Below are 24,152 nucleotides of genomic sequence, written 5' to 3' on the forward strand. Positions count from 1 at the left end.
GCCTAGTCTAACCACCAAGGCCTGCCGTACTGAGATTGGATCAGCAGAAATAATTATCTTACTGATAATTGTAGCTGTCCTTTGTGATATTCTTTCTTGTAGAGAGGGCAAACCCGTCTCCAGTCTAAGAGTTTCAAGCCTGGTCCACATGGGGGCTCCCAGTGCAGCTCTCATAGAATTGTTTTGGGCAACTTCAAGCTTTTTCCACTGTTGGTGTGATAGATTTGTGAGTGCAGGTGCGGCATAATCGATCACTGATCTGACTGCCTGTACATAGTATGTGCGAAGGACTTGCAGATTGGCTCCTCCAGAAAGGGAGGTTAGCGACCTGAGGATTGCCGTCCGGGCCGCAGTTCGCTCTCTCAAGTAAATGACCTCAGCATTAAAATTCATGTGTGTGTCCAGGATGATTCCTAGATACTGATAGGTGTCGACCCATTCTATTGGTTGACCCTGTACTGTGAGTTGGATGTTGGGCTTCGCTATTTTTATGGGCATGGCCTTTGACTTTGAGGGGTTGAGTTTGATCCCAATCTGTTTTGCCTCTTTACTGATGCAGTCTAAGCATTTGGGTGCAAGGCGCGCCGCATCCCTTCCTTTTATGATGATGACAAAGTCGTCCGCGTAGTTTAGCAGCCTGCAGTGATGTGGGAGTTTCAACCTCATTATTCTTTCCATTAAACAGTTGAAGAGAAGAGGGCTGAGAATAATCTGAGGGAACGAGTTGAAGGCAATAAATAGGCAGGAGAGAGGTGAGGAGCAAGGCAAAAGGTATGTAAGGTAAGGTGTAGTAGAGGAGATAGTAACAGGAAAAAGACCAAAAATAACTGCAGAAGGCCTATTGGCCAATACAAGGCAGCTCTTATTTATAATCACCCAATAAGAAGGGGATAGTAATGGAATAAGGAGGAGAGGATAGCAAGGGATCGTAAGAGAAAACGAAAAAGGAAAGAGAAAGAAAAATAAGTGGAAGAGTAAGCTTATGTTAGGTCACGTTTGTTAGAAAGATTACAGCATTTGAGTATATACTGTGAAAGGGAAGAGTCCACAGCAACAAAGCCAGGAATAAAGTTCATGTTGGGTACGTTGTGCATTAGAACCGATTCAACAAGACGGCGTCTGTGTAGAGTAGAGGCAGGAAAGATTATTTTGAGGAAGACCAATCAATAGGATGATTAGAATCCCTAACATGACAGAAGAGAGCATTGTTTGTGTCTGCAGGCTTAACACTTCTTTTGTGTTCTTTAAGTCTGCCAATAAGTGTTCGGCCAGTTTCACCAAAGTATTGGAGAGGACAAGACGAGCAGGAAATAGAGTAGACACCAGCAGCATTAGAAGCAGGAGGAACAGTGTGAACTAGATTGCTTCGAAGTGTGTTAGTTTGTCGAAAGGCGAGCCTTATGTCAGGAGGACGAAAAGCATTTCCATCCTATAAAAGAAGAAAACGAATCATCTTAATTAAATATTATTATATCAGAGTTAAAAGCTCCCATTTCCCAACAGACTACACATCAGGATTCATTGAGTGGGAGTAAACATCAGAGCTCCCTGAGCGGGGCTATTCATCAGGGCTGTGTGTGTGGGACTACACATCAGGGCTCCCTAAGGTTGCATATTGTTAAGTGAACCATCTAAATACGCTCCTCGCCCGACCATTAACCACTACACTGTACATTGCACTTTAAGGTGCTGGATCGAGGCTGCGCAGAGTGCCTTAAGACGATCGTAGGTATATTTGTAGGATTCAAAACTTGCACATTGTCACTTGGGTAAGAGATAGAGGCCTCAGGCCTCCAGTGAGCGTCCGCCATTTTTGTTTAATTCTCATCATGCCCCACGGCAGTGGGGAGTCTCAGTTTCAATGTAACAACCAAGTCTGGCGCATCCACATCGAGCTCTCGGGTCTCGGTCGGCCGCATTGCTGAGAAACGACTCTCAGATTTTGAAATACAGGACACATCGTTTGATGATGACCATATCAGTGATTTTGAATACCGGAAAAAGACCTAACACAGGCGTCTGACACTAGTTATACAGACATTGGGGTGGACGATATAGAGAGTGTGTGCAGTATACGGGTCTCGCCTGGCCGGCCGCACCACACTGGGGTCAACACCAGTGGTGTTACCATCACCATCTGTGCCATCTGACGTATCTCTACTAAGTGATAGTATAGGTGATGAGTCGTTTTCTGGGTTCAGTGAAAAAGGCTCAGATACAAGCAGTGAACGGAGTGTAAGCTGCTATGGAGGTGTTACGGGGCAAGGATTTGCTGCCTCAGCAACACTAGGCCGTGGTGTTGATGCCATACAACAAGGTAAGTGTACCTGTGTGGGGAGGATTGTTAAAATGTTGTCCCACATATACAAGCATTTGTTAATTCCGAAGTTGGTGTGACATCCATATTTCTCTGTACAGGTGACGATATGGTAGAAATGATCATTTTATGGCATACAGTATTTCGATGAGCCATTCATGCAGCATCTTGTTGCAGAGACGAACTGATATGCTGTGCAACTCATTGACTCTGGGACTTTACCTACCTCTCCAATGACACGTTGGAAAGACTCGACGGTTGAGGAAATGTTTATGTTTTTAGCGTTGGGCATTATGATGAATGCAAAACGTCACATCACTAGGTGATCCGTCCTCCTAACACAGCGTCACATGACTAGATGGCCCGTCCCCCTAACACAGCGTCACATGACTAGGTGACCCGTCCCCCCTAACACAGCGTCACATGACTAGGTGACCCGTCCTCCTAAGTTAGTCCTAACACAGCGTCACATGACTAGGTGGCCCGTTCTCCTAACACAGCGTCACATGCCTAGGTGACCCGTCCTCCTAACACAGCGTCACATGACTAGGTGACCCGTCCTCCTAACACAGCGTCACATGACTAGGTGACCCGTCCTCCTAACACAGCGTCGCATGACTAGGTGACCCGTCCTCCTAACACAGCGTCACATGACTAGGTGACCCGTCCCCCTAACACAGCGTCACATGACTAGGTGGCCCGTCCTCCTAACACAGCGTCACATGACTAGGTGACCCGTCCTCCTAACACAGCATCGCATGACTAGGTGACCCGTCCTCTTAAGTTAGTCCTACCACAGCGTCACATGACTAGGTGACCCGTCGCCCTAACACAGCGTCACTCGACTAGGTGGCCCGTCCCCCTAACACAGCGTCACATGACTAGGTGGCCCGTCCCCCTAACACAGCGTCACATGACTAGGTGGCCCGTCCTCCTAACGCAGCGTCACAAATTGATGTATACTCTATTAAGGCCAAAAATTGTTGTAAGAGAAAATTGAAGCGACTCGCGAAATTGACATTGTCTCCTCTGTTTTGGGTCCTCTGGTAGGTTTGGATATGGCACTTTAGTATGACAGTTTTTTAACGTTGGAAACGCCCACAGGAACGGGCTAGACAACCGGCCAAATGACAGTGGTGGTGGTCAGCACCTTCCACACTCACGAGATGTGGCGAGCATGCCTAGTGTGAAGCGCCTGCCATCATTGTGTGTTGAAAGGCAGCACCATTTTCAGGTACTAATGCTCTTCCTGTCCCGCAGGTGGTCTGGTGATAATTGTGACGGATGTGAAGTACCTGACGACAGTGGAGGCTTACAAGGACAAGCTGGAGCCACACATGGAGTGCCTGGAACAACAGGGGTTGTGGCAGAAGGTAATATTTCTTTAAGCATTGTTGTTTCTGTTGTTATTGTTGTTGGATGAGGGCAACGACGATCTAGGGGTCGGATGCGCCACGGCTACTCGAGACAGGGATATCCTCAAACCTTGTGTTCTTATTAGGAGCAAAATTTACCATTCCTGAAATATGGAAAGAAGTAAACAAGCGGAATACATTTTATTATACTGCATAATTATATATATATATATATATATATATATATATATATATATATATATATATATATATATATATATATATATATATATATATATATATATATATATATATATATATATATGTCGTACCTAGTAGCCAGAACGCACTTCTCAGCCTACTATGCAAGGCCCGATTTGCTTAATAAGCCAAGTTTTCATGAATTAATTGTTTTTCGACTACCTAACCTACCTAACCTAACCTAACTTAACTTTTTCGGCTACCTAACCTAACCTAACCTAAAAAGATAGGTTAGGTTAGGTTAGGTAGGGTTGGTTAGGTTCGGTCATATATCTATGTTAATTTTAACTCCAATAAAAAAAAATTGTTCTCATACATAATGAAATGGGTAGCTTTATCATCTCATGAGAAAAAAAATTAAAGAAAATATATTAATTCAGGAAAACTTGGCTTATTAGGCAAATCGGGCCTTGCATAGTAGGCTGAGAAGTGAGTTCTGGCTACTAGGTACGACATATATATATATATATATATATATATATATATATATATATATATATATATATATATATATATATATATATATATATATATAGATATATATATGTATATATATATTAGTATATTTTGGTAGCAGTCTTTCCTGTAGACATATATTATTAAATATGACCGAAAAAGTAAGATTAATAATTCTAACACGAATTTTCTCAATGTTTCTTATATTCTTTTTCACTGTTAATGGTAACTGAAAAATCAATTCTCCAAAAATTCATTTTAATTTCCAGTCTGACGCGACACTTGAACGCGTTTCGTAAAACTTATTACATTTTCAAAGACTTTAGTTCACACAGACAACTATAACTGAACAGAGTTTAAAACAGCTTTGATTTTTATATCTGCATTTGGGTGAGGTCATATGTTACAACAGTCTTGGATGAGGAGAAAACAAACTTTCAACACAAGACAGAACACGAAACAATTGGTATAATATTTTGTAAGTTAAAGGGAAGAATGGAAGTAACTGCAAAGGGCCTATTGGCCCATATTTCTTGATGCTTCTATATTGGTACAGAGTTTTAAAGTGGGTAGAATATAGTTTTGCATTGATTGGCTGTTGATTGCTGGTGTCAACTTCTTAATGTGTAGTGCCTCGCAGATATCTAGCCGCCTGCTATCGCTGTATCTATCGATGATTTCCGTGTTTTTTGTTAAGACTTCTCTGGTGATGGTCTGGTTGTGGGAAGAGATTATATGTTCCTTAATGGAGCCCTGTTTCTTATGCATCGTTAATCGCCTGGAAAGAGATGTTGTTGTCTTGCCTATATACTGAATTCTTTGAGGCTTACAGTCCCCAAGTGGGCATTTGAAGGCATTGACGACATTGGTCTCTTTTAAAGCGTTCTGCTTTGTGTCTGGAGAGTTTCTCATGAGTAGGTTGGCAGTTTTCTTGGTTTTATAGTAGATCGTCAATTGTATCTTCTGATTTTTGTCTGTAGGGATAACGTTTCTATTAACAATATCTTTCAGGACCCATTCCTCTGTTTTATGAGCTGTGGAAAAGAAGTTCCTGTAAAATAGTCTAATAGGCGGTACAGGTGTTGTGTTAGTTGTCTCTTCAGAGGTTGCATGGCGTTTCACCTTCCTTCGTATGATGTCTTCAACGAAACCATTGGAGAAGCCGTTGTTGACTAGGACCTGCCTTACCCTGCAGAGTTCTTCATCGACTTGCTTCCATCTTGAGCTGTGGCTGAGAGCACGGTCGACATAAGCGTTAACGTCACTTTTCTTGTACCTGTCTGGGCAGTCACTGTTGGCATTGAGGCACATTCCTATGTTTGTTTCCTTAGTGTAGACTGCAGTGTGGAAACCTCCGCTCCTTTCCATGACTGTTACATCTAGAAAGGGCAGCTTCCCATCCTTCTCCATCTCGTAAGTGAAACACAACACAGAATTCTGCTCAAATGCCTCCTTCACCTCCTGCAGATGTCTGACATCAGGTACCTGTGTAAAAATGTCGTCAACATACGTGCAGTATATGGCCGGTTTCAAGTTCATGTCGACTAAGACCTTTTGTTCGATGGTACCCATGTAGAAGTTCGCAAACAGGACACCTAGGGGAGAACCCATGGCGACCCCCCATCTACTTGCTTATACATGTGCCCATCCGGGCTCAAGAAGAGTGCCTCTTTAGTACAAGCTTGGAGTAGTTTCCTTAGAATGTTTTCTGGTATGTCAATTGAATTGATTTTTCAATTACCATCAACAGTGAAAAGAAACATAAGAAAGATCGAGAAAATTCGTGTTAGAATTATTAATCTTACTTTTTCGGTCATATTTAATAATATATGTCTACAGGAAAGACTGCTACCAAATTATACTAATATTAAAATGCACGACCCAGCAGCAAGGAATCAAGCCTTCACGATAAAATATCGCCAAGATCTGATTCGTAATCAGATATACAAGACAGAAAATGAAATCAAAGACAACAAAACGCAACTACTTCATGCTACAAACGAATGGAGAAACAGCAACATTGACGAAAGTCTCCGTACTCGCATCGAGCAAAACCTCGACATCCTCACAGACCGACATCACCTCAGCACTGAAACAAGGATAATCCAGAAACTAACAACGTTATATGGAGGACCTATGGCAATTCCACGACCAAGAGACGGCTTTCTGAACCTTTCAGGAATCAACCTCACTGAGGACCCAGTCACTCTCCTAAATCTGGGTATAAACTGTCACGTTATGTCCAGACCAAGTGAGATGGCCTGAAAGTGGAGTTGGAGATTCTGTTGGACGACATATTCGACCTCGAGACACAAAAGAAGGTCACCACCAAAGACACCTTACAAGCAGAACTTATTGCGGAAGGAGGAAAGAATCGAGGCAACTACAGAAGCACCATACTGTCCCCCGAGCTCAAAGCGGCAGCTAAGAGCCTTCGTGAGAACAAGGAAATAGTTGTCAGGAATGGTTACAAGTCGCCAATATACGTCATTCTTAAAAAAGACGAATATCTGGCGAAAATGAACCTCATACTCTCTGACCAAACTATATTCCAAAGGGTAACGAAGGACACTACAGCCGAATTGAAAGCAAAGTTCAACAAATTGATCGAAACTGTGAACGCCAAGAAATCCGGACTCCACCTGCCAAAGATTATTTGGGAATATAAACCTGGATACGCGTATGGAAATGTCAAGACACATAAGCCTGGAAACCCACTTCGGCCAATCATCAGCCAGATACCCACACCCACGTACAGACTGGGGAAGCGACTCAACGGCTTGCTGACTCCTTATGTCCCTTGCGCCTTCAGCCTGAAGTCTCCAAATTAATTTGTTGACTTACTGCGTGGAACACGGGCCACAGGGATAAGAGCCTCATTGGACGTAGAATCACTGTTTACCAACGTACCTGTGGATGAAACAATCGGGATGATAGCGGACAGAGTGTATCGTGATCCGGCCTGTACTCCTATTGACATACCAGAAAACATTCTAAGGAAACTACTCCAAGCTTGTACTAAAGAGGCACCCTTCTTGAGCCCGGATGGGCAAATGTATAAGCAAGTAGATGGGGTCACCATGGGTTCTCCCCTAGGTGTCCTGTTTGCGAACTTCTACATGGGTACCATCGAGCAAAAGGTCTTAGTCGACATGAACTTGAAACCGGCCATATACTGCAGGTATGTTGACAACATTTTTACACAGGTCCCTGATGTCAGACATCTGCAGGAGCTGAAGGAGGCATTTGAGCAGAATTCTGTGTTGCGTTTCACTTACGAGATGGAGAAGGATGGGAAGCTGCCCTTTCTAGATGTAACAGTCATGGAAAGGATCGGAGGTTTCCACACTGCAGTCTACACTAAGGAAACAAACATAGGAATGTGCCTAAATGCCAACAGTGACTGCCCAGACAGGTAAAAGAGGAGTGTTGTTAACGCTTATGTCGACCATGCTCTCAGCCACAGCTCAGGATGGAAGCAAGTCGACGAAGAACTCTGTAGGGTAAGGCAGGTCCTAGTCAACAACGGCTTCTCCAATGGTTTCGTTGAAGACATCATAAGAAGGAAAGTGAAACGCCATGCAACCTCTGAAGAGACAACTAAAACAACACCTATACCCCCTATTAGACTATTTTACAGGAACTTCTTTTCCACAGCTCATAAAACGGAGGAAAGGGTTCTGAAAGATATTGTTAATAGAAACGTTATCCCTACAGACAAAAATCAGAAGATACAACTGACGATTTACTATAAAACAAAAAAAAAACGGCCAACTTACTCATGAGAAACTCTCCAGACACAAAGCATAACGCTTTAAAAGAGACCAACGTCGTCTATGCCTTCAAATGCCCTCTTGGGGACTGTAAGCCTCAAAACACTCTGTATATAGGCAAGACAACAACATCTCTTTCCAGGCGATTAACGATGCATAAGCAACAGGGCTCCATTAAGGAATATATAATCTCTTCCCACAACCAAACCATCACCAGAGAATTCTTAGCAAACAACACAGAAATCATCGATAGATACAGCGATAGCAGGCGGCTTGACATCTGCGAGGCACTACACATCAAGAAGTCAACACCAGCAATCAACAGCCAATTAATGCACAACTATATTCTACCCACTTCAAGACTCCGCTCCAATATAGAAGCATCAAGAAATATGGGCCAATAGGCCCTCTGCAATTACTTCCATTCTTACCTTCAATACCCATTGTTTCGTGTTCTATCTTGTGTTGAAAGTTTTGTTCACCTCATCCAAAACTGTTGTAACATATCACCTTACCCAAAATGCGGGTATAAAATGAAAAATGAAAGCTGTTTAAATCATAGCATAAGTAAGAACTCTGTTTAGTGTTTGCAGGTAATAGTTGTGTGTGTAAACTAAAAGTCTTTGAAAATGTAATAAGTTATTACGAAACGCGTTCAAGTGTCGCGTCAGACTAGAAATAAAAATGAATTTTGGAAAATTGCTTTTCCAATTACCATCAACAGTGAAAAGAAACATAAGAAAGATCGAGAAAATTCGTGTTAGAATTATTAATCTTACTTTTTCGGTCATATTTAATAATATATGTCTACAGGAAAGACTGCTACCAAAATATACTAATATTAAAACGCATGACCCAGCAGCAAAGAATCAAGCCTTCACGATAAAATATCGCCAAGATCTGATTCGTAATCAGATATACAAGGGAGAAAATGAAATCAAAGACAACAAAACGCAACTACTTCATGCTACAAACGAATGGAGAAACAGCAACATTGACGAAAGTCTCCGTACTCGCATCGAGCAAAACCTCGACATCCTTACAGACCGACATCACCTCAGCATTGAAACAAGGATAATCAAGAAACTAACAACGTTATATGGAGGACCTATGGCAATTCCACGACCAAGAGACGGCTTTCTGAACCTTGCAGGAATCAACCTCACTGAGGATCAAGTCACTCTCCTAAATCTGGGTATAAACTGTCACGTTATGTCCAGACCAAGTGAGATGGCCGGAAAGTGGAGTTGGAGATTCTGTTGGACGACATATTCGACCTCGAGACACAAAGGAAGGTCACCACCAAAGACACCTTACAAGCAGAACTTATTGCGGAAGGAGGAAAGAATCGAGGCAACTACAGAAGCACCATACTGTCCCCCGAGCTCAAAGCGGCAGCTAAGAGCCTTCGTGAGAACAAGGAAATAGTTGTCAGGAATGGTTACAAGTCGCCAATATACGTCATTCTTAAAAAAGACGAATATCTGGCGAAAATGAACCTCATACTCTCTGACCAAACTATATTCCAAAGGGTAACGAAGGACACTACAGTCGAATTGAAAGCAAAGGTCAACAAATTGATCGAAACTGTGAACGCCAAGAAATCCGGACTGCACCTGCCAAAGATTATTCGGGAATATAAACCTGGATACGCGTATGGAAATGTCAAGACACATAAGCCTGGAAACCCACTTCGGCCAATCATCAGCCAGATACCCACACCCACGTACAGACTGGCGAAGCGACTCAACGGCTTGCTGACTCCTTATGTCCCTTGCGCCTTCAGCCTGAAGTCTCCAAAGGAATTTGTTGACTTACTGCGTGGAACACGGGCCACAGGGTTAAGAGCCTCGATGGACGTAGAATCACTGTTTACCAACGTACCTGTGGATGAAACAATCGGGATGATAGCAGACAGAGTGTATCGTGATCCAGCCTGTACTCCTATTGACATACCAGAAAACATTCTAAGGAAACTACTCCAAGCTTGTACTAAAGAGGCACCCTTCTTGAGCCCGGATGGGCAAATGTATAAGCAAGTAGATGGGGTCACCATGGGTTCTCCCCTAGGTGTCCTGTTTTCGAAATTCTACATGGGTACCATCGAGCAAAAGGTCTTAGTCGACATGAACTTGAAACCGGCCATATACTGCAGGTATGTTGACAACATTTTTACACAGGTCCCTGATGTCAGACATCTGCAGGAGCTGAAGGAGGCATATGAGCAGAATTCTGTGTTGTGTTTCACTTACGAGATGGAGAAGGATGGGAAGCTGCCCTTTCTAGATGTAACAGTCATGGAAAGGAGCGGAGGTTTCCACACTGCAGTCTACACTAAGGAAACAAACATAGGAATGTGCCTAAATGCCAACATTGACTGCCCAGACAAGTACAAGAGGAGTGTTGTTAACGCTTATGTCGACCGTGCTCTCAGCCACAACTCAGGATGGAAGCAAGTCGACGAAGAACTCTGTAGGGTAAGGCAGGTCCTAGTCAACAATGGCTTCTCCAATGGTTTCGTTGAAGACATCATAAGAAGGAAAGTGAAACGCTATGCAACCTCTGAAGAGACAACTAACACAACACCTATACCCCCTATTACACTATTTTACAGGAACTTCTTTTCCACAGCTCATAAAACGGAGGAAAGGGTCCTGAAAGATATTGTTAATAGAAACGTTATCCCTACAGACAAAAATCAGAAGATACAACTGACGATTTACTATGAAACAAAAAAAAAACGGCCAACTTACTCATGAGAAACTCTCCTGACACAAAGCATAACGCTTTAAAACAGACCAACGTCGTCTATGCCTTTAAATGCCCTCTTGGGGACTGTAAGCCTCAAAACACTCTGTATATAGGCAAGACAACAACATCTCTTTCCAGGCGATTAACGATGCATAAGCAACAGGGCTCCATTAAGGAACATATAATCTCTTCCCACAACCAAACTATCACCAGAGAAATCTTAGCAAACAACACAGAAATCATCGATAGATACAGCGATGGCAGGCGGCTTGACATCTGCGAGGCACTACACATCAAGACGTCAACACCAGCAATCAACAGCCAATTAATGCACAACTATATTCTACCCACTTCAAGACTCCGCTCCAATATAGAAGCACCAAGAAATATGGGCCAATAGGCCCTCTGCAATTACCTCCATTCTTACCTTCAATACCCATTGTTTCGTGTTCAATCTTGTGTTGAAAATTTTGTTCACCTCATCCAAAACTGTTGTAACATATCACCTCCTAAAAAATGCGGGTATAAAATGAAAAATGAAAGCTGTTTAAATCATAGCATAAGTAAGAACTCTGTTTAGTGTTTGCAGGTAATAGTTGTGTGTGTAAACTAAAAGTCTTTGAAAATGTAATAAGTTATTACGAAACGCGTTCAAGTGTCGCGTCAGACTAGAAATAAAAATGAATTTTGGAAAATTGCTTTTTCAATTACCATCAACAGTGAAAAGAAACATAAGAAAGATCGAGAAAATTCGTGTTAGAATTATTAATCTTACTTTTTCAGTCATATTTAATAAATAAATCATATTTAATATATATATATATATATATATATATATATATATATATATATATATATATATATATATATATATATATATATATATATATATATATATATATATATATATATATATATATATGTCGTACCTAGTAGCCAGAACGCACTTCTCAGCCTACTATGCAAGGCCTGATTTGCCTAATAAGCCAAGTTTTCATGAATTAATGTTTTTTCGACTACCTAACCTACCTAGCCTAACCTAACCGAACTTTTTCGGCTACCAAACCGAACCTAGCCTATAAAGATAGGTTAGGTTAGGTTAGGTAGGGTTGGTTAGGTTCGGTCATATATCTAAGTTAATTTTAACTCCAATAAATAAAAATTGATCTCATACATAATGAAATGGGTAGCTTTATCATTTCATAAGAAAAAATTAGAGAAAATATATTAATTCTGGAAAACTTGGATTATTAGGCAAATCGGGCCTTGCATAGTAGGCTGAGAAGTGCGTTCTGGCTACTAGGTACGACATATATATATATATATATATATATATATATATATATATATATATATATATATATATATATTGTGACGGTAACGCGTTGGTGTTCGGCTGTTCAAAAGCTAGGGGTATGGCCTCGTCACATATAGAAAAAAAAAATTGAAAATCTGGAACTTCGTCTGTGGTAAGGTAAGGAGAAGACACACAAAACACAAGTAAATTTTAACAATGAAATTTAATTACGTTAAAGAAAGCAAAACATGAATAAAAAGGACATACAAATTCGTATAATAAAATCAATCAAAGTAATAAGAATAATCAAATGGCAAAATGAAAAGTTACGCTAAGACAAGTGAGCAAATAACAAGTGTGTGGCAAACAAAGTAAATAGGTGCCGGAATATTGGCTTCAAGCTATCACTTCTCTTAGTACACGTAAGCCTGGGGCTTAGTCTACCAACGAGACGTGTTAACTTGTCGAAAGCACGGGATATTCTGAAGACTGAGGTCGTGGCGGCCCCAGACATTAAGTAGTATGGTGGGTAGAGTGCAGTTGCAGCTAGACCCGCAGCCAATCAGCGAGGAGCAGGCGACAAGACAGGTAGTTTGGTGGTTCGAGGTGGAGCAGCTGTTCCTGGCTGCATACGTTTTACTCTCTGGCAAACCTTGGAGATGTTGTCGTTGTTGGATATCTCATCCATACTAGTTTTATATAGATGTATGTATCGACGAACTTTGGAGGGAAGAGCAGGCTCAATCTCTTGAAGGAGATTATCGTCACAACTCTCCCCCGAAGCCTGCGGTTCTGGAAGAAGTACGTCGTTATGTGGTGGAGTAATAGATGGAGTTGCTTCTACTTCATAAACTCTGGAGAGATCATTTTCTAAGATGTTGTCGGAATCTTGGTATAGCGTGTCTCCAGGTTGAATTTCTGCAGCTATCAAGCCCATAGTAGAAGACGTTGAGATGAGAAGTGGGCATGCTGCAGGAGGTGTAGGGTGGTGTGGTCAGTGTTGATGGTAGACCAAGCACTTTTCAGGTGTGGAGTGAAGTGCTGGAGCTTCAGGATGATGAAGAGTAGCTCCTTGCCAATTGTTCCGTAGTTCCTTGTAGCAGTAGTCGCCGACAGGTGTATTCTCCTCACCTCGTTGCTGCATCACGACACCACCAACGTCGGTACCACTGGCGTCGACATGGAGGATGAAGGGCTTATCTGACGAGGTGAGAGTGGAATTAGAATATGGCAAAGGAGCACGATTATTATCCTGAAAGTATTTGGGAAGGTCATTAAGGATTTCGGAATTAGAAAGCGCCGACTCCTTGTCAGTGCTTTCGGGAGGAGAAGCTGGGAAGGTCTCACTGTGGATGTAGGGTTCTGTGAAGGTAGAACAGTTAATCAGGACAGTGGGAGGAGTACCATTATATTGCTTCAGGAGGTTGATGTGGCACAGCTGGGTCTTCCGCCGCCTATCTGGAGTCTCTATGACGTAGTTGTTGTTATTTCTGCACTCTTTGACGCGGTAGGGTCCTGAAAACCTGTTTTGTAATGGTGAACCTGGGATAGGGAAGTATGCTAGAATGAAGTCTCCTGGCTTAAATTTTCGTACTTTGCTGGTCTGGTCGTAATGAGTCTTCATCCTCTCCTGGGCTTTCAATAGATTATCATGGGCAAAACGGTGGACTCTCTCTAGAATGTGTTGAAGGTTTTGAAGAAACTGGGGCACATTCTGATGCTCACTGAAGGTGGCATCTCGGAGAGAGTCTTTGAAAGCCTTAAGGGGAGTACGGCACTTACGGCCGTAGAGCATCTCATAAGGAGATACTCCTAGGGACTCATTGGGAAGACTTCTGTAAATACACATTATAAGGTCGATTTGCTTATCCCAATCCTTAGAGGTGTCACTACAAAACTTTTTCAAGAGTGCTTTGATAGTCTGATGACTACGTTCAAGAGAACCCTGTGAAGCAGGATGATAGGGGCTGGACAATACCTGTTTGATGTTGAACTCCTCCAGTGTCCTTTTGAAGAGATCACTGGTGAAGTTGGTACCACAGTCGCTCTGAATCTCCCTGGGAAATCCGTATTGAGTGAAGATCTTCAATAGATGTTTTACAACCGTAGCAGCCGTGATGTTCTTCACTGGAACTGCTATGGGAAATCTGGTGGTAGGACACATGATGGTTAAGATATAGGCGTTACCTGAACTGGTCCGAGGTAAAGGACCAACACAGTCTATTATAAGTCTGTGGAAAGGTTCCGCAGGCACCTGTATGGGAATCAGTGGCGCTCTGGGAATGGAGATGTTCGGTTTGCCTGCCATCTGACATGTATGACACTGTTTTACGTACTGTTTGACGCTATTTACCATACCTGGCCAGTAGTAGTCTTGACGAATTCCATGGTAAGTCTTGTTGAAGCCGTAGTGGGAGAGTGCTCCGTGGGCCAGGTGTAGAATAGTGGGCCGCAGGCTGGTAGGAATCACAAGTTGTTCGATGTTGGCCCAATCGTCTTCCTCCTTCAGTTTACTGGGTCTATATCTGTGGTAGAGCAAGTCGTTCTCTAGGAAGAACCCAGGAATACTGTCGGGTTGAGTCTCAGCCTGGAAAAACAATGGTGTTAAAGTAAGATCTTCCCTCTGCAACTTACGGAACTCCAACTTGGTCAGATTCGGGGGTAGTTTCTGAGGGTCTTGAGGGACAGCGGTAGCAGTAGAGTCAGCTGGCTGTGGACGTGCGGCTTGTGCACGGGTGGTCACGAGAACCGGAGGAGAAACTTCATCACTCTCTTGAACCTATGCTGGAACATACGCTAGAATAGGGTTACTTGGCACAGAGTTACACACCTGGGGTTTGTCCATGACGATCTGGATGGTCGGTTGCAGGTCTTCTGCCAAGTCGTTGCCTAGGAGAAGTTGCACTCCAGGCATGGGAAAAGGCTTTTCCCTGACGGCGACTTGGACTTCTCCGTTCACGTAGGGGCAATCAAGGTGGACTCTGGCGAGAGGGTATGGAGTGGTAGCAGTGAGGTCAGTGATGAAGACAGTTTCTCCGGTGTAGGCGATGTTGGGCACAGCCGACTTCAAGATGATCGATTGAAGAGCCGCTGTGTCCCTCAAGATCTTCAATTTGAAACGTCCCTCCGGATTTGAACCGTTGGCAGAGACAGTTCCAGTTTACAGGTGGTTACTGAAAAGAGAAAGATCATTAACACCAACATTCATCACAGGCTTACCGGACTTAGGAGGAGTTGGTTTGGGTTTTTGTGGGTCAGTGGTTCTCTTGTTTTGAGACTTACCACACTTGTCTATGGTATGTCCATAGAGTCTACAATACTTGCAGTACAATTGCGAGCCAGCTTGATCGGTGCTCACTTTCTCGTAACTGTACCACGACTTCTTACTGGAGGATGGTTCGGGTGTCAGCCGGTGGATGAGGCTGTAAGTGTCAGCCGACTTAGCACACTTCAGGTAGTCGGTTTCATCTTTATCTGCTAAGTAGAGACGGACAGGAGGCGGCACACGCCTCAAGAATTCTTCAACTAGCATCAGGTTGACGAGTTCTGTAAAAGTAGAGACATGTGCTGCTTCCAGCCATTTCATGAAATACCTCCGTTTTGTGTTAGCAAACTCGAGGAAGGTAGTGGTACTTGCCTTCAGGTGGTCACGGAATTTCCTTCTACAACTTTCTGTAGAGAGGAGGTAGGCGTCCAACACTGCTTGTTTCAGAGTCTGGTAGTCATTCTCAGACGCCAAAGTACTGAGTGTGACTGCAGCTCTACCTGTAAGATGGACTCTGAGAAGTGTGGCCCATTGGTCGACAGGCCAACTGAGTTGATTAGCAAGGGTTTCAAAGGTGGTGAAAAACACATCAACTTCTGCTTCTACAAAGGATGGCATTAACTTACTTGCATGTGATATATTAAAACTGACGGGAAGATTGGCAGTAGCTTGCTGGCGTTGAGCGAGGTGTGAAGTTTTCATCGTGTATTCTCGTTGACGACACTCTAGAGCCAGAGTCGCTTGTTGCTTGTCATGTTCACGTTGCATCTCCAACTCTCGTCGTTTTGTTTCAAGCTGTACGCGTTCCCGCTCCTGGAGTGTTTCAAGCTGTACGCGTTCCCGCTCCTGGAGCATGGCAACCTCACGTTCCTGGAGGGCGAGTTCACGTTCCTTGAGGGCGATTTCACGTTCGTGTTCTTCCTTCCTCAAGGCAGCCTCACGTTCTTGTTCTTCCCTTCGTATGGCAGCCGCTTCTTTTTGCTGCTCACGTTCAATCTTGGCCAGCTCTAGTTTGAGTTTCATCGTTGCCAAGTCAGTTTTATCTGCAATATAGTAAGTTTCATGAGTTTCAGAGTCTATCTTACCTTGCTCTAAGAAATGATCCAGCAACAGGTTGTGTAGGTCATTTTTGTTGGCTTGGTAGGGAACTTCTAGTTGATACTCATGTGCAAGAGTTTGTAATTCAGTTCTCTTGGCACGACTTAAAGTCCCTATTTCACCTGCTGGATCTGCACGGAAAGCTTGGAGACGAAACATTGTGAAGTTAGCAAAATAAATGTACAACGAATATACCGTTATAGTGAATGTCAGAAACAGGACAACGTGGCAACTGGTACCTATCCTGTGGTATCTTTAACAATTAAAGTTAAGTACAAGGTGTTAAATGATTAATTTAAATCAAGAGCGCAGGAAATCTTGTACCCGGTACTCATGTAAGAGGATAAGGGCAAGAAAATCCTACTAACAAATGAAACAGAGTTTCGAAAACAAATGAAACAGTTAATTGCCTCAAAAGTAAAATTGGTAGTCCAAGGATGTAGGCATACCTTGCCGAGTCTCTATAGGACATAAAGCAAGTTTTTCCTACCGAAATTAATATGATACTTACAGAATTAGCGAACTTTTGTGCTCTGAAAAAGTAAGCTAATTCCCTACCGTTGTATGTATCATCATCTCTGACTGACGTGTAGGGGTGCGAGGTGTCAACTGGTGACGAGAACTGCTGCTGAGGTCCCAATTCAGCAACTAAAGTTCGAGCTAGAGGAACTATGGCCCTCTTTGTCCTCCTACAGTCAGATTGCAGAAGATTGGGTGCTCTTGACCCGGGCCAGACCACAGTACCAGGATACCAATATGATGATCTGTCAAAAATGAGAAATATCCAAGGGACAAAGATGGTAAACACGAGTAATAAGACGGAGGGAGAGATGACCAATTAAGAGTAAGACTGCGGCCTACAGTCACCACGTAATCCAAAGTTGTCTCACCTTCACCATATGTTACTCTCGTAATGCACAATACACCACACCATATAAAAAAATGAAATTGAATATGAAAAATAGTAAAAGCTACGTTAACAAAGTTAAATACGCTTACCATAAATTACCACTTGGCACCAATACCTGAGTGAAGCTCCTAGGACAGGCCCCCATATAATATGTGACGGTAATGCGTTGGTGTTCGGCTGTTCAAAAGCTAGGGGTATGGCCTCGTCACATATAGAAAAAAAAAATAGAAAATCTGGAACTTCGTCTGTGGTAAGGTAAGGAGAAGACACACAAAACACAAGTAAATTTTAACAATGAAATTTAATTACGTTAAAGAAAGCAAAACATGAATAAAATGGACATACAAATTCGTATAATAAAATCAATCAAAGTAATAAGAATAATCAAATGGCAAAATGAAAAGTTACGCTAAGACAAGTGAGCAAATAACAAGTGTGTGGCAAACAAAGTAAATAGGTGCCGGAATATTGGCTTCAAGCTATCACTTCTCTTAGTACACGTAAGCCTGGGGCTTAGTCTACCAACGAGACGTGTTAACTTGTCGAAAGCACGGGATATTCTGAAGACTGAGGTCGTGGTGGCCCCAGACATCAAGTAGTATGGTGGGTAGAGTGCAGTTGCAGCTAGACCCGCAGCCAATCAGCAAGGAGCAGGCGACAAGACAGGTAGTTTGGTGGTTCGAGGAGGAGCAGGTGTTCCTGGCTGCATACGTTTTGCTCTCTGGCAAACCTTGGAGATGTTGTTGTCGTTGTTGGATATCTCATCCATACTAGTTTTATATAGATGTATGTATCGACGAACTTTGGAGGGAAGAGCAGGCTCAATCTCTTGAAGGAGATTATCGTCAGAATATATATATATATTATTAAATATGACCGAAAATGAGAGAGGGAGAGGGAGAGCAGGAGAGAGGGAGAGCATGAGAGAGGGGGAGTATGAGAGAGGGGGAGCATGAGAGCATGGGAGAGGGGGAGCATGAGAGAGAGAGAGCATGAGAGATGGGAAGCATGAGAGAGGGGGAGTATGAGAGCGGGAGAGCATGAGAGAGGGAGGTCATGAGAGAAGGGGGAGCATGAGAGAGGGAGAGCATGAGAGAGAGGGAGAGCATGAGAGAGTGGGAGCATGAGAGAGGGAGAGCATGAGAGAGTGGGAGCATGAGAGAGGGAGAGAATGAGAGAGGGAGAGCATGAGAGAGGGAGAGCAGGAGAGAGGGGGAGCTTAGGAGTGGGAGAGTGTTAAGAAATTGCTTACTTGTTATGTGGGTATGGAGTATTAATGAGAAGGCCAACATCAAGAATCAAGATGTATCATGAACAGTGGGGTAGATAGGCCCGGCCCCCCAAGAAACATAGGTTCCTGTTAATGCTTCAAGGTTTTAGAAACAGATCTGTTGTCAAGGATACAATCATCTACACCACTACAACAGGAGTAATGGCTACACCTCAAAAACTAACTTGTCTATTAAACTCTCAAACAACCCCCATATACATTACTATAATAACAATAACTACTTTACCACACTATCTTACGTTAAAAGCCTTGGTCCACATAGGCAGGATACAAGGTTCTCCAATTAGGACAAGCTAGGGTAAAGTCTACTTGAAAAGAACTCGAAGGCTTGAAGCAACTTGGGGTAGTTAAGCCCCACCTGGAACCCTAGTCACAACACAAACACTTACGGATGCCCAAAACACTGGCTTATACTACACACTACTTAATAATTAATACACACGCCTAGATTGTAGCACAGTTACTCAGGGTTATACTTAACTTAGCGATAAACGGTAGACTAAGGTAAGGGAAGGGGAGAAGGAAGAGGAGAATGGAGACAGAGCCACACAAGGAAGATGTTGCCACAAGCCAGCCAAACCAAAGAAGAGAGCACGCCGGAGCGTCCAGTCTCCGAGCTACCAAGTTGTTGTTGTTGCCAGTAGATAACCTAACTGATCATGCAGCTGCAAACAATACAAGTCTTCACAGGTTTTCGTTACTCATTAATTTACTAGTTCTAAGAATTGCTGATAACTAATTCCCTATTAAATAATCAACAAGCTCAGAGTCTGAATGCTCTGTGAGAAACAAGATTCGTCTTATGTCTGGCAAGGAAGATTGAAGCAAAAGCGCATCAGCACACCTATCAAATAATGTAAAGTAATTATTTAGAGGTCAATTTGACCTCTGGTTTCCAACTAAGGAACCCAGGGTCGTAACACTCCTCCCCCCTTCAAAGAATAAAAAATGTGGCTACTAGAATAGTAGTCATATTTTTTTTGTAAGAGCATACAGAGAATAAAAAGAAAAATCTATGTAATAAAAGAAAATCAACCAAAAACAAAAAAATTTCGGCAAGAAAAAGCACACAAAAATAAATTTTCTGAAAGAAAGAGCACATACAAAAAAAAAAAAAAATGGGGAAGTAAATGAATTTTGACACGGAATATTTAAAATCACAGGAGAACCTAAACAAAAATCAACTAAAACATGGCAGGTTGTATGTGGCTTCCTGTAGCTCAGCTGAATGTTACTCAGGTAACCGGGACCGCGCATCGGCTATCACGTTGCGCCGGCCCGGTACGTGGGTAATGGAAAGATTGAAGTGCTGTAGGTACAATGCCCACCTGAGGATGCATTTTTATTTTCGCCTTCATCTGGTGTATAAACCCAGTGGGTTCTGGTCCGTGTACACTTCCACTATATTAGTTGCTAGATATACTTCAAATTTTTTACATGTTATCACTAGCGCCAACGCTTCTTTTTCTACCACTGAATAATTGCGTTGCGCCTTGTCAAATTTCACAAAGTAATAGTATACTGGGTGGTCCACTTGATCATCCCCAGTTTGCACCAGCACCCGAGTCAGACGCGTCAATGTGAATTTATTTATTTATTTATTTATTTATTTATTTATTTATTTATTTATTTATTTATGCATATACAAGAAGGTACATTGGGATTGTGAGGATACTTAATATGGTAATTACAATCATGTAAAGCCACTAGTACGCGCAGCGTTTCGGGCAGGTCCTTAATCTAAGAAAATTTTAAGTAGGTAAATACTTGCAAAATTTATAAAAAAATGATAATAGTTACAAGGCAAGAAAAAAAAAGATGAGAGAAAATTGTAGGTATATTAAAACACATAGGTAGCTCAGATTGATTGCAATGACAGCGTGAATGGTAGTTGACAAAAACTGGTAGGCACAATACATATGGCTAGCACATAAAAGAAGACAGCAATGAACACAATGATAAGGTTGTTTGAGTTAAATACATAAATATTAGGAGATTGGGTAACACTAGGTACAGAGCAAATTTAAAGCTCAGTGTAGGAAACTAAGAAGATGAAATTAGGCACTTTTTGGTTTTGCTTTTAAATAAGGCAAAAGTTTGACAGCTTTTCAATTCACTAGGGAGTGAGTTCCATAGACTAGGTCCCATAATTTGCATAGAGTGTTCACACAGATTAAGTTTGACCCTGGGGATATCAAAGAGATATTTATTTCTGGTGTGGTGATAATGGGTCCTATTACATCTGTCCAGGGAGAGTTTCAGAGCATGGTTTGCATTTAAGAACAGGGTTTTGTAAATGTAGTTGACACAAGAGAATGTGTGGAGGGAGTTAATATTTAGCAAGTTTAGGGATTTAAACAAGGGAGTTGAGTGTTGTCTGAAAGCTGAGTTGGTTATTATTCGGATAGCAGATTTTTGCTGGGTGATGATGGGCTTAAGGTGATTCGCAGTGGTAGACCCCATGCACAGATACCATAATTAAGATAGGGATAGATTAGTGCATAATATATTGAGAGGAAAGCAGAGTTAGGAACATAATATCTTATTTTAGAGAGTATACCAACTGTCTTAGTGATATTCTTATTTATGTGTTGAATGTGGGTGCTGAAGTTGAGTCTCTTGTCTTGGAATAGGCCAAGAAACTTGCCCTCATTTTTATTACTGATGTTAATGTTGTCTATCTGTAGCTGAATTGCATTTGATAATTTGCTTCCAAATAAGGTGAAGTAAGTCTTTTCTATGTTTAATGTTAGTTTGTTAGTTGACATCCATAAGTGGACTTTTTTTAATTCATTATTCACAACATTATTTAGTGTATGTGGGTTGAGGTCTGAATAGATAAAGGTAGTATCGTCAGCAAACAATATAGGTTTATGAATATTAGAGACATTAGGCAGATCGTTAATATATATAAGATTGAATTTTAAAATTTGAATTTTAAACGGTCGGTCGAACCTTGGATTAGCGAGCACTGGGGCAGAAGCAAGGATCAATTTCAAATTTTTAAACGCCTCGGCACAGTCTGTTGACCACTAAAATTTAACGGCCTTCCGCAACAAGTCTGTGAGAGGAGTGGCGACACTGGAAAAGTTCTGACAAAGCGTCGGTAGTACGCACACATATCGATAAACCTTTGAACGTCTTTTTTAGACCGGAGCACTGGATACTCCAGAATGGCACTGATTTTATCTTGCCGAGGTAACACTTTTCCTTGGCCTACTTCGTAACCGAGGTACGTCACTATGCCTTGGCCAAAATAACACCTTTTTTTCATTTAGAGTTAAATTTGCACTTTTCAGAACTGGGAACAATTGGCATAACCTAGTTATGTGGTCAGTCCAATTACTATCAAAGAGCACAATGTCATCTAATTACGCCCGACAATTTGGAACATTAGCGAGCAGAGAGTTAATTAGCCTCAGGAACGTGGCAGGGGCATTACGCAAGCCGAACGGTATCACTTGATACTCGAAGACACCATCGGGTATTACGAACGCAGTTTGTTGCTTGGCACGTTCGGTGAGCGGGATCTGATAATAACCCCTTGAGAGTTCAAATTTCGAGACGTACGTGGCGTTTCTGATCTCGTCGATGCAGTCTTCGAGGAGGGGCAGCGGATAGGCATCCACAATGGTCACCTTGTTGAGCTGCCGATAGTCGGTGCATAATCGCCAGGAGCCCTCTGGTTTGGGGACCAAAAGGCAGGGCAAGCACCAAGAGCCTTGGCTCGACCGGATGAGGCCATGCTGGAGCAGGAAGTCGACCTTTTTCCATACGATGGCCTTCTTTTCTGGACTCATCCGATAGGGTTGAAGGCGAATGGGAGTGTAGTCCGTCAACTTGACATCATGGTAGATGGCATCAGTCTGGGTCGGGACCTCCCGAACAGACTGGAGAATTCATCAAGCAACGACTGCACTTCTTCACGTTGGGCCATCTGCAAATGGGACAGTCCCTCCTCCACAGTATTCACAGAAATAGAATTATTGAGAATGAGATTAGTTGGGTCCCCAGAACAATCATCCCCTCCCTCACTGGAAAAGGAAACATTAGTTAGTGCGACGGGCCTGGAGCCCTGGAACTTCTTCAGCCGGTTCAAGTGTAAGAGCATCACCTGGTTACGCTTGTCAGAGTGCCTCACTTTGTCAATGAGGTCCCCAGCCTTTTCTGTCACAATATAGGGGCCTTCGTACTTGTTAGACATATTGTTCTCTAGTCGAGGCTTTAATACCAGGACAGGGTCACCAGGCTGAAATACCCGCAACTTAGCCTTAGCATCGTGTCGTTCTTTCATATTTTCTTGGGCTTCTCAAGATACTTTAGTGCAGCCGCCTTGCAGTCCTTGAGTCTCTGGTGGTGTTGCGCAAAGAAAGCCGAACCTTCGGTCAACGTTATGTTCCCCCAACAGATTCGCCTGTAACATTTGCAAGGGTCCACGAACCTCATGGCCAAAGACTAACTCAAAAGGAGAACAACCCAGTGAACTTTGTAACCCCTCTCGAGCAGCAAACAAAACATAAGGCAGGTTCTCATCCCAGAATGTGTAGGAATTCTCGCACGATGTCTACAGCATCTGCTTAAGAGTTTGATGGAACTGCTCAATTACCCCCTGACTCTGTGGATGGTATGGGCTGGAAACCTTATGAGTTATTCTATGGTCCTTACAGAATTTCTAAAAAATATCAGACTTAAAATTAGTACCATTGTCAGTTTGCACGACCCGAGGCAGTCCAAAAGTAAAAAAAAATTGCAACATACGAGCAACAACAGTCTTTGCTCAGATGTTCCTTACAGCAAAATCCTCAGGGTAATGGGTTGTGATACACATCATCGTGATTAGGTAAATATTACCAGACTTAGATTAGAGCATTGTTAGAAGATTTATTAGAACTATTAGAACAATATCTAACTCTGGCCCCAGACAGCACTCGGTACCCTTACTCAAATCTCTGAATATGTTAGATATTAAGTCACTGCACATCCTCTCTTGTGTACTCTATATATTTAAAACTCTGAATTGTAATGTCAATCCCGACCTTCAACGCTTCCTAGAAGGTAGTAACAGAACTCATGTGCACCACACCAAAAACAAATACCTATTTGATATTCCAAGAGTTAGACTTAATCAAACTAGGAATGCTCTACAAATCAAGGGACCCAGAATGTGGAATGACCTTCCCAATTATGTCAAAGATTGTACCTCTCTCGATCAGTTTAAGATGAAAACTAAGTACTACCTAATTAACTCCATGTAACCTACCTTACTTCTAAATGTCAACCCATGTCTTACTATTTAAAAAAAAAATGCTATATGTTGAGGAGTATGTTGACCAGACCACACACTAGAAGTTGAAGGGACGACGAGGTTAGTGTGTGGT

At 42.4% G+C, this 24,152-nt stretch overlaps 1 protein-coding gene across 2 annotated transcripts in view; it reads left to right on the forward strand.

Moving 5' to 3' along the window:
- Positions 1 to 24,152, forward strand: part of LOC138351863 (methyltransferase-like protein 27) — a 402,846-nt gene that overhangs the window by 365,870 nt on the left and 12,824 nt on the right. For both annotated transcript variants that reach the window (XM_069303868.1, XM_069303869.1), the window contains one exon: positions 3,578 to 3,690. In XM_069303868.1, coding sequence (XP_069159969.1) covers positions 3,578 to 3,690 — 113 coding nt within the window. The remainder of the gene's footprint in view (positions 1 to 3,577; positions 3,691 to 24,152) is intronic.

This window comes from Procambarus clarkii, chromosome 51 (assembly GCF_040958095.1).
Source record: "Procambarus clarkii isolate CNS0578487 chromosome 51, FALCON_Pclarkii_2.0, whole genome shotgun sequence".
Lineage (NCBI taxonomy): Eukaryota > Metazoa > Arthropoda > Malacostraca > Decapoda > Cambaridae > Procambarus > Procambarus clarkii.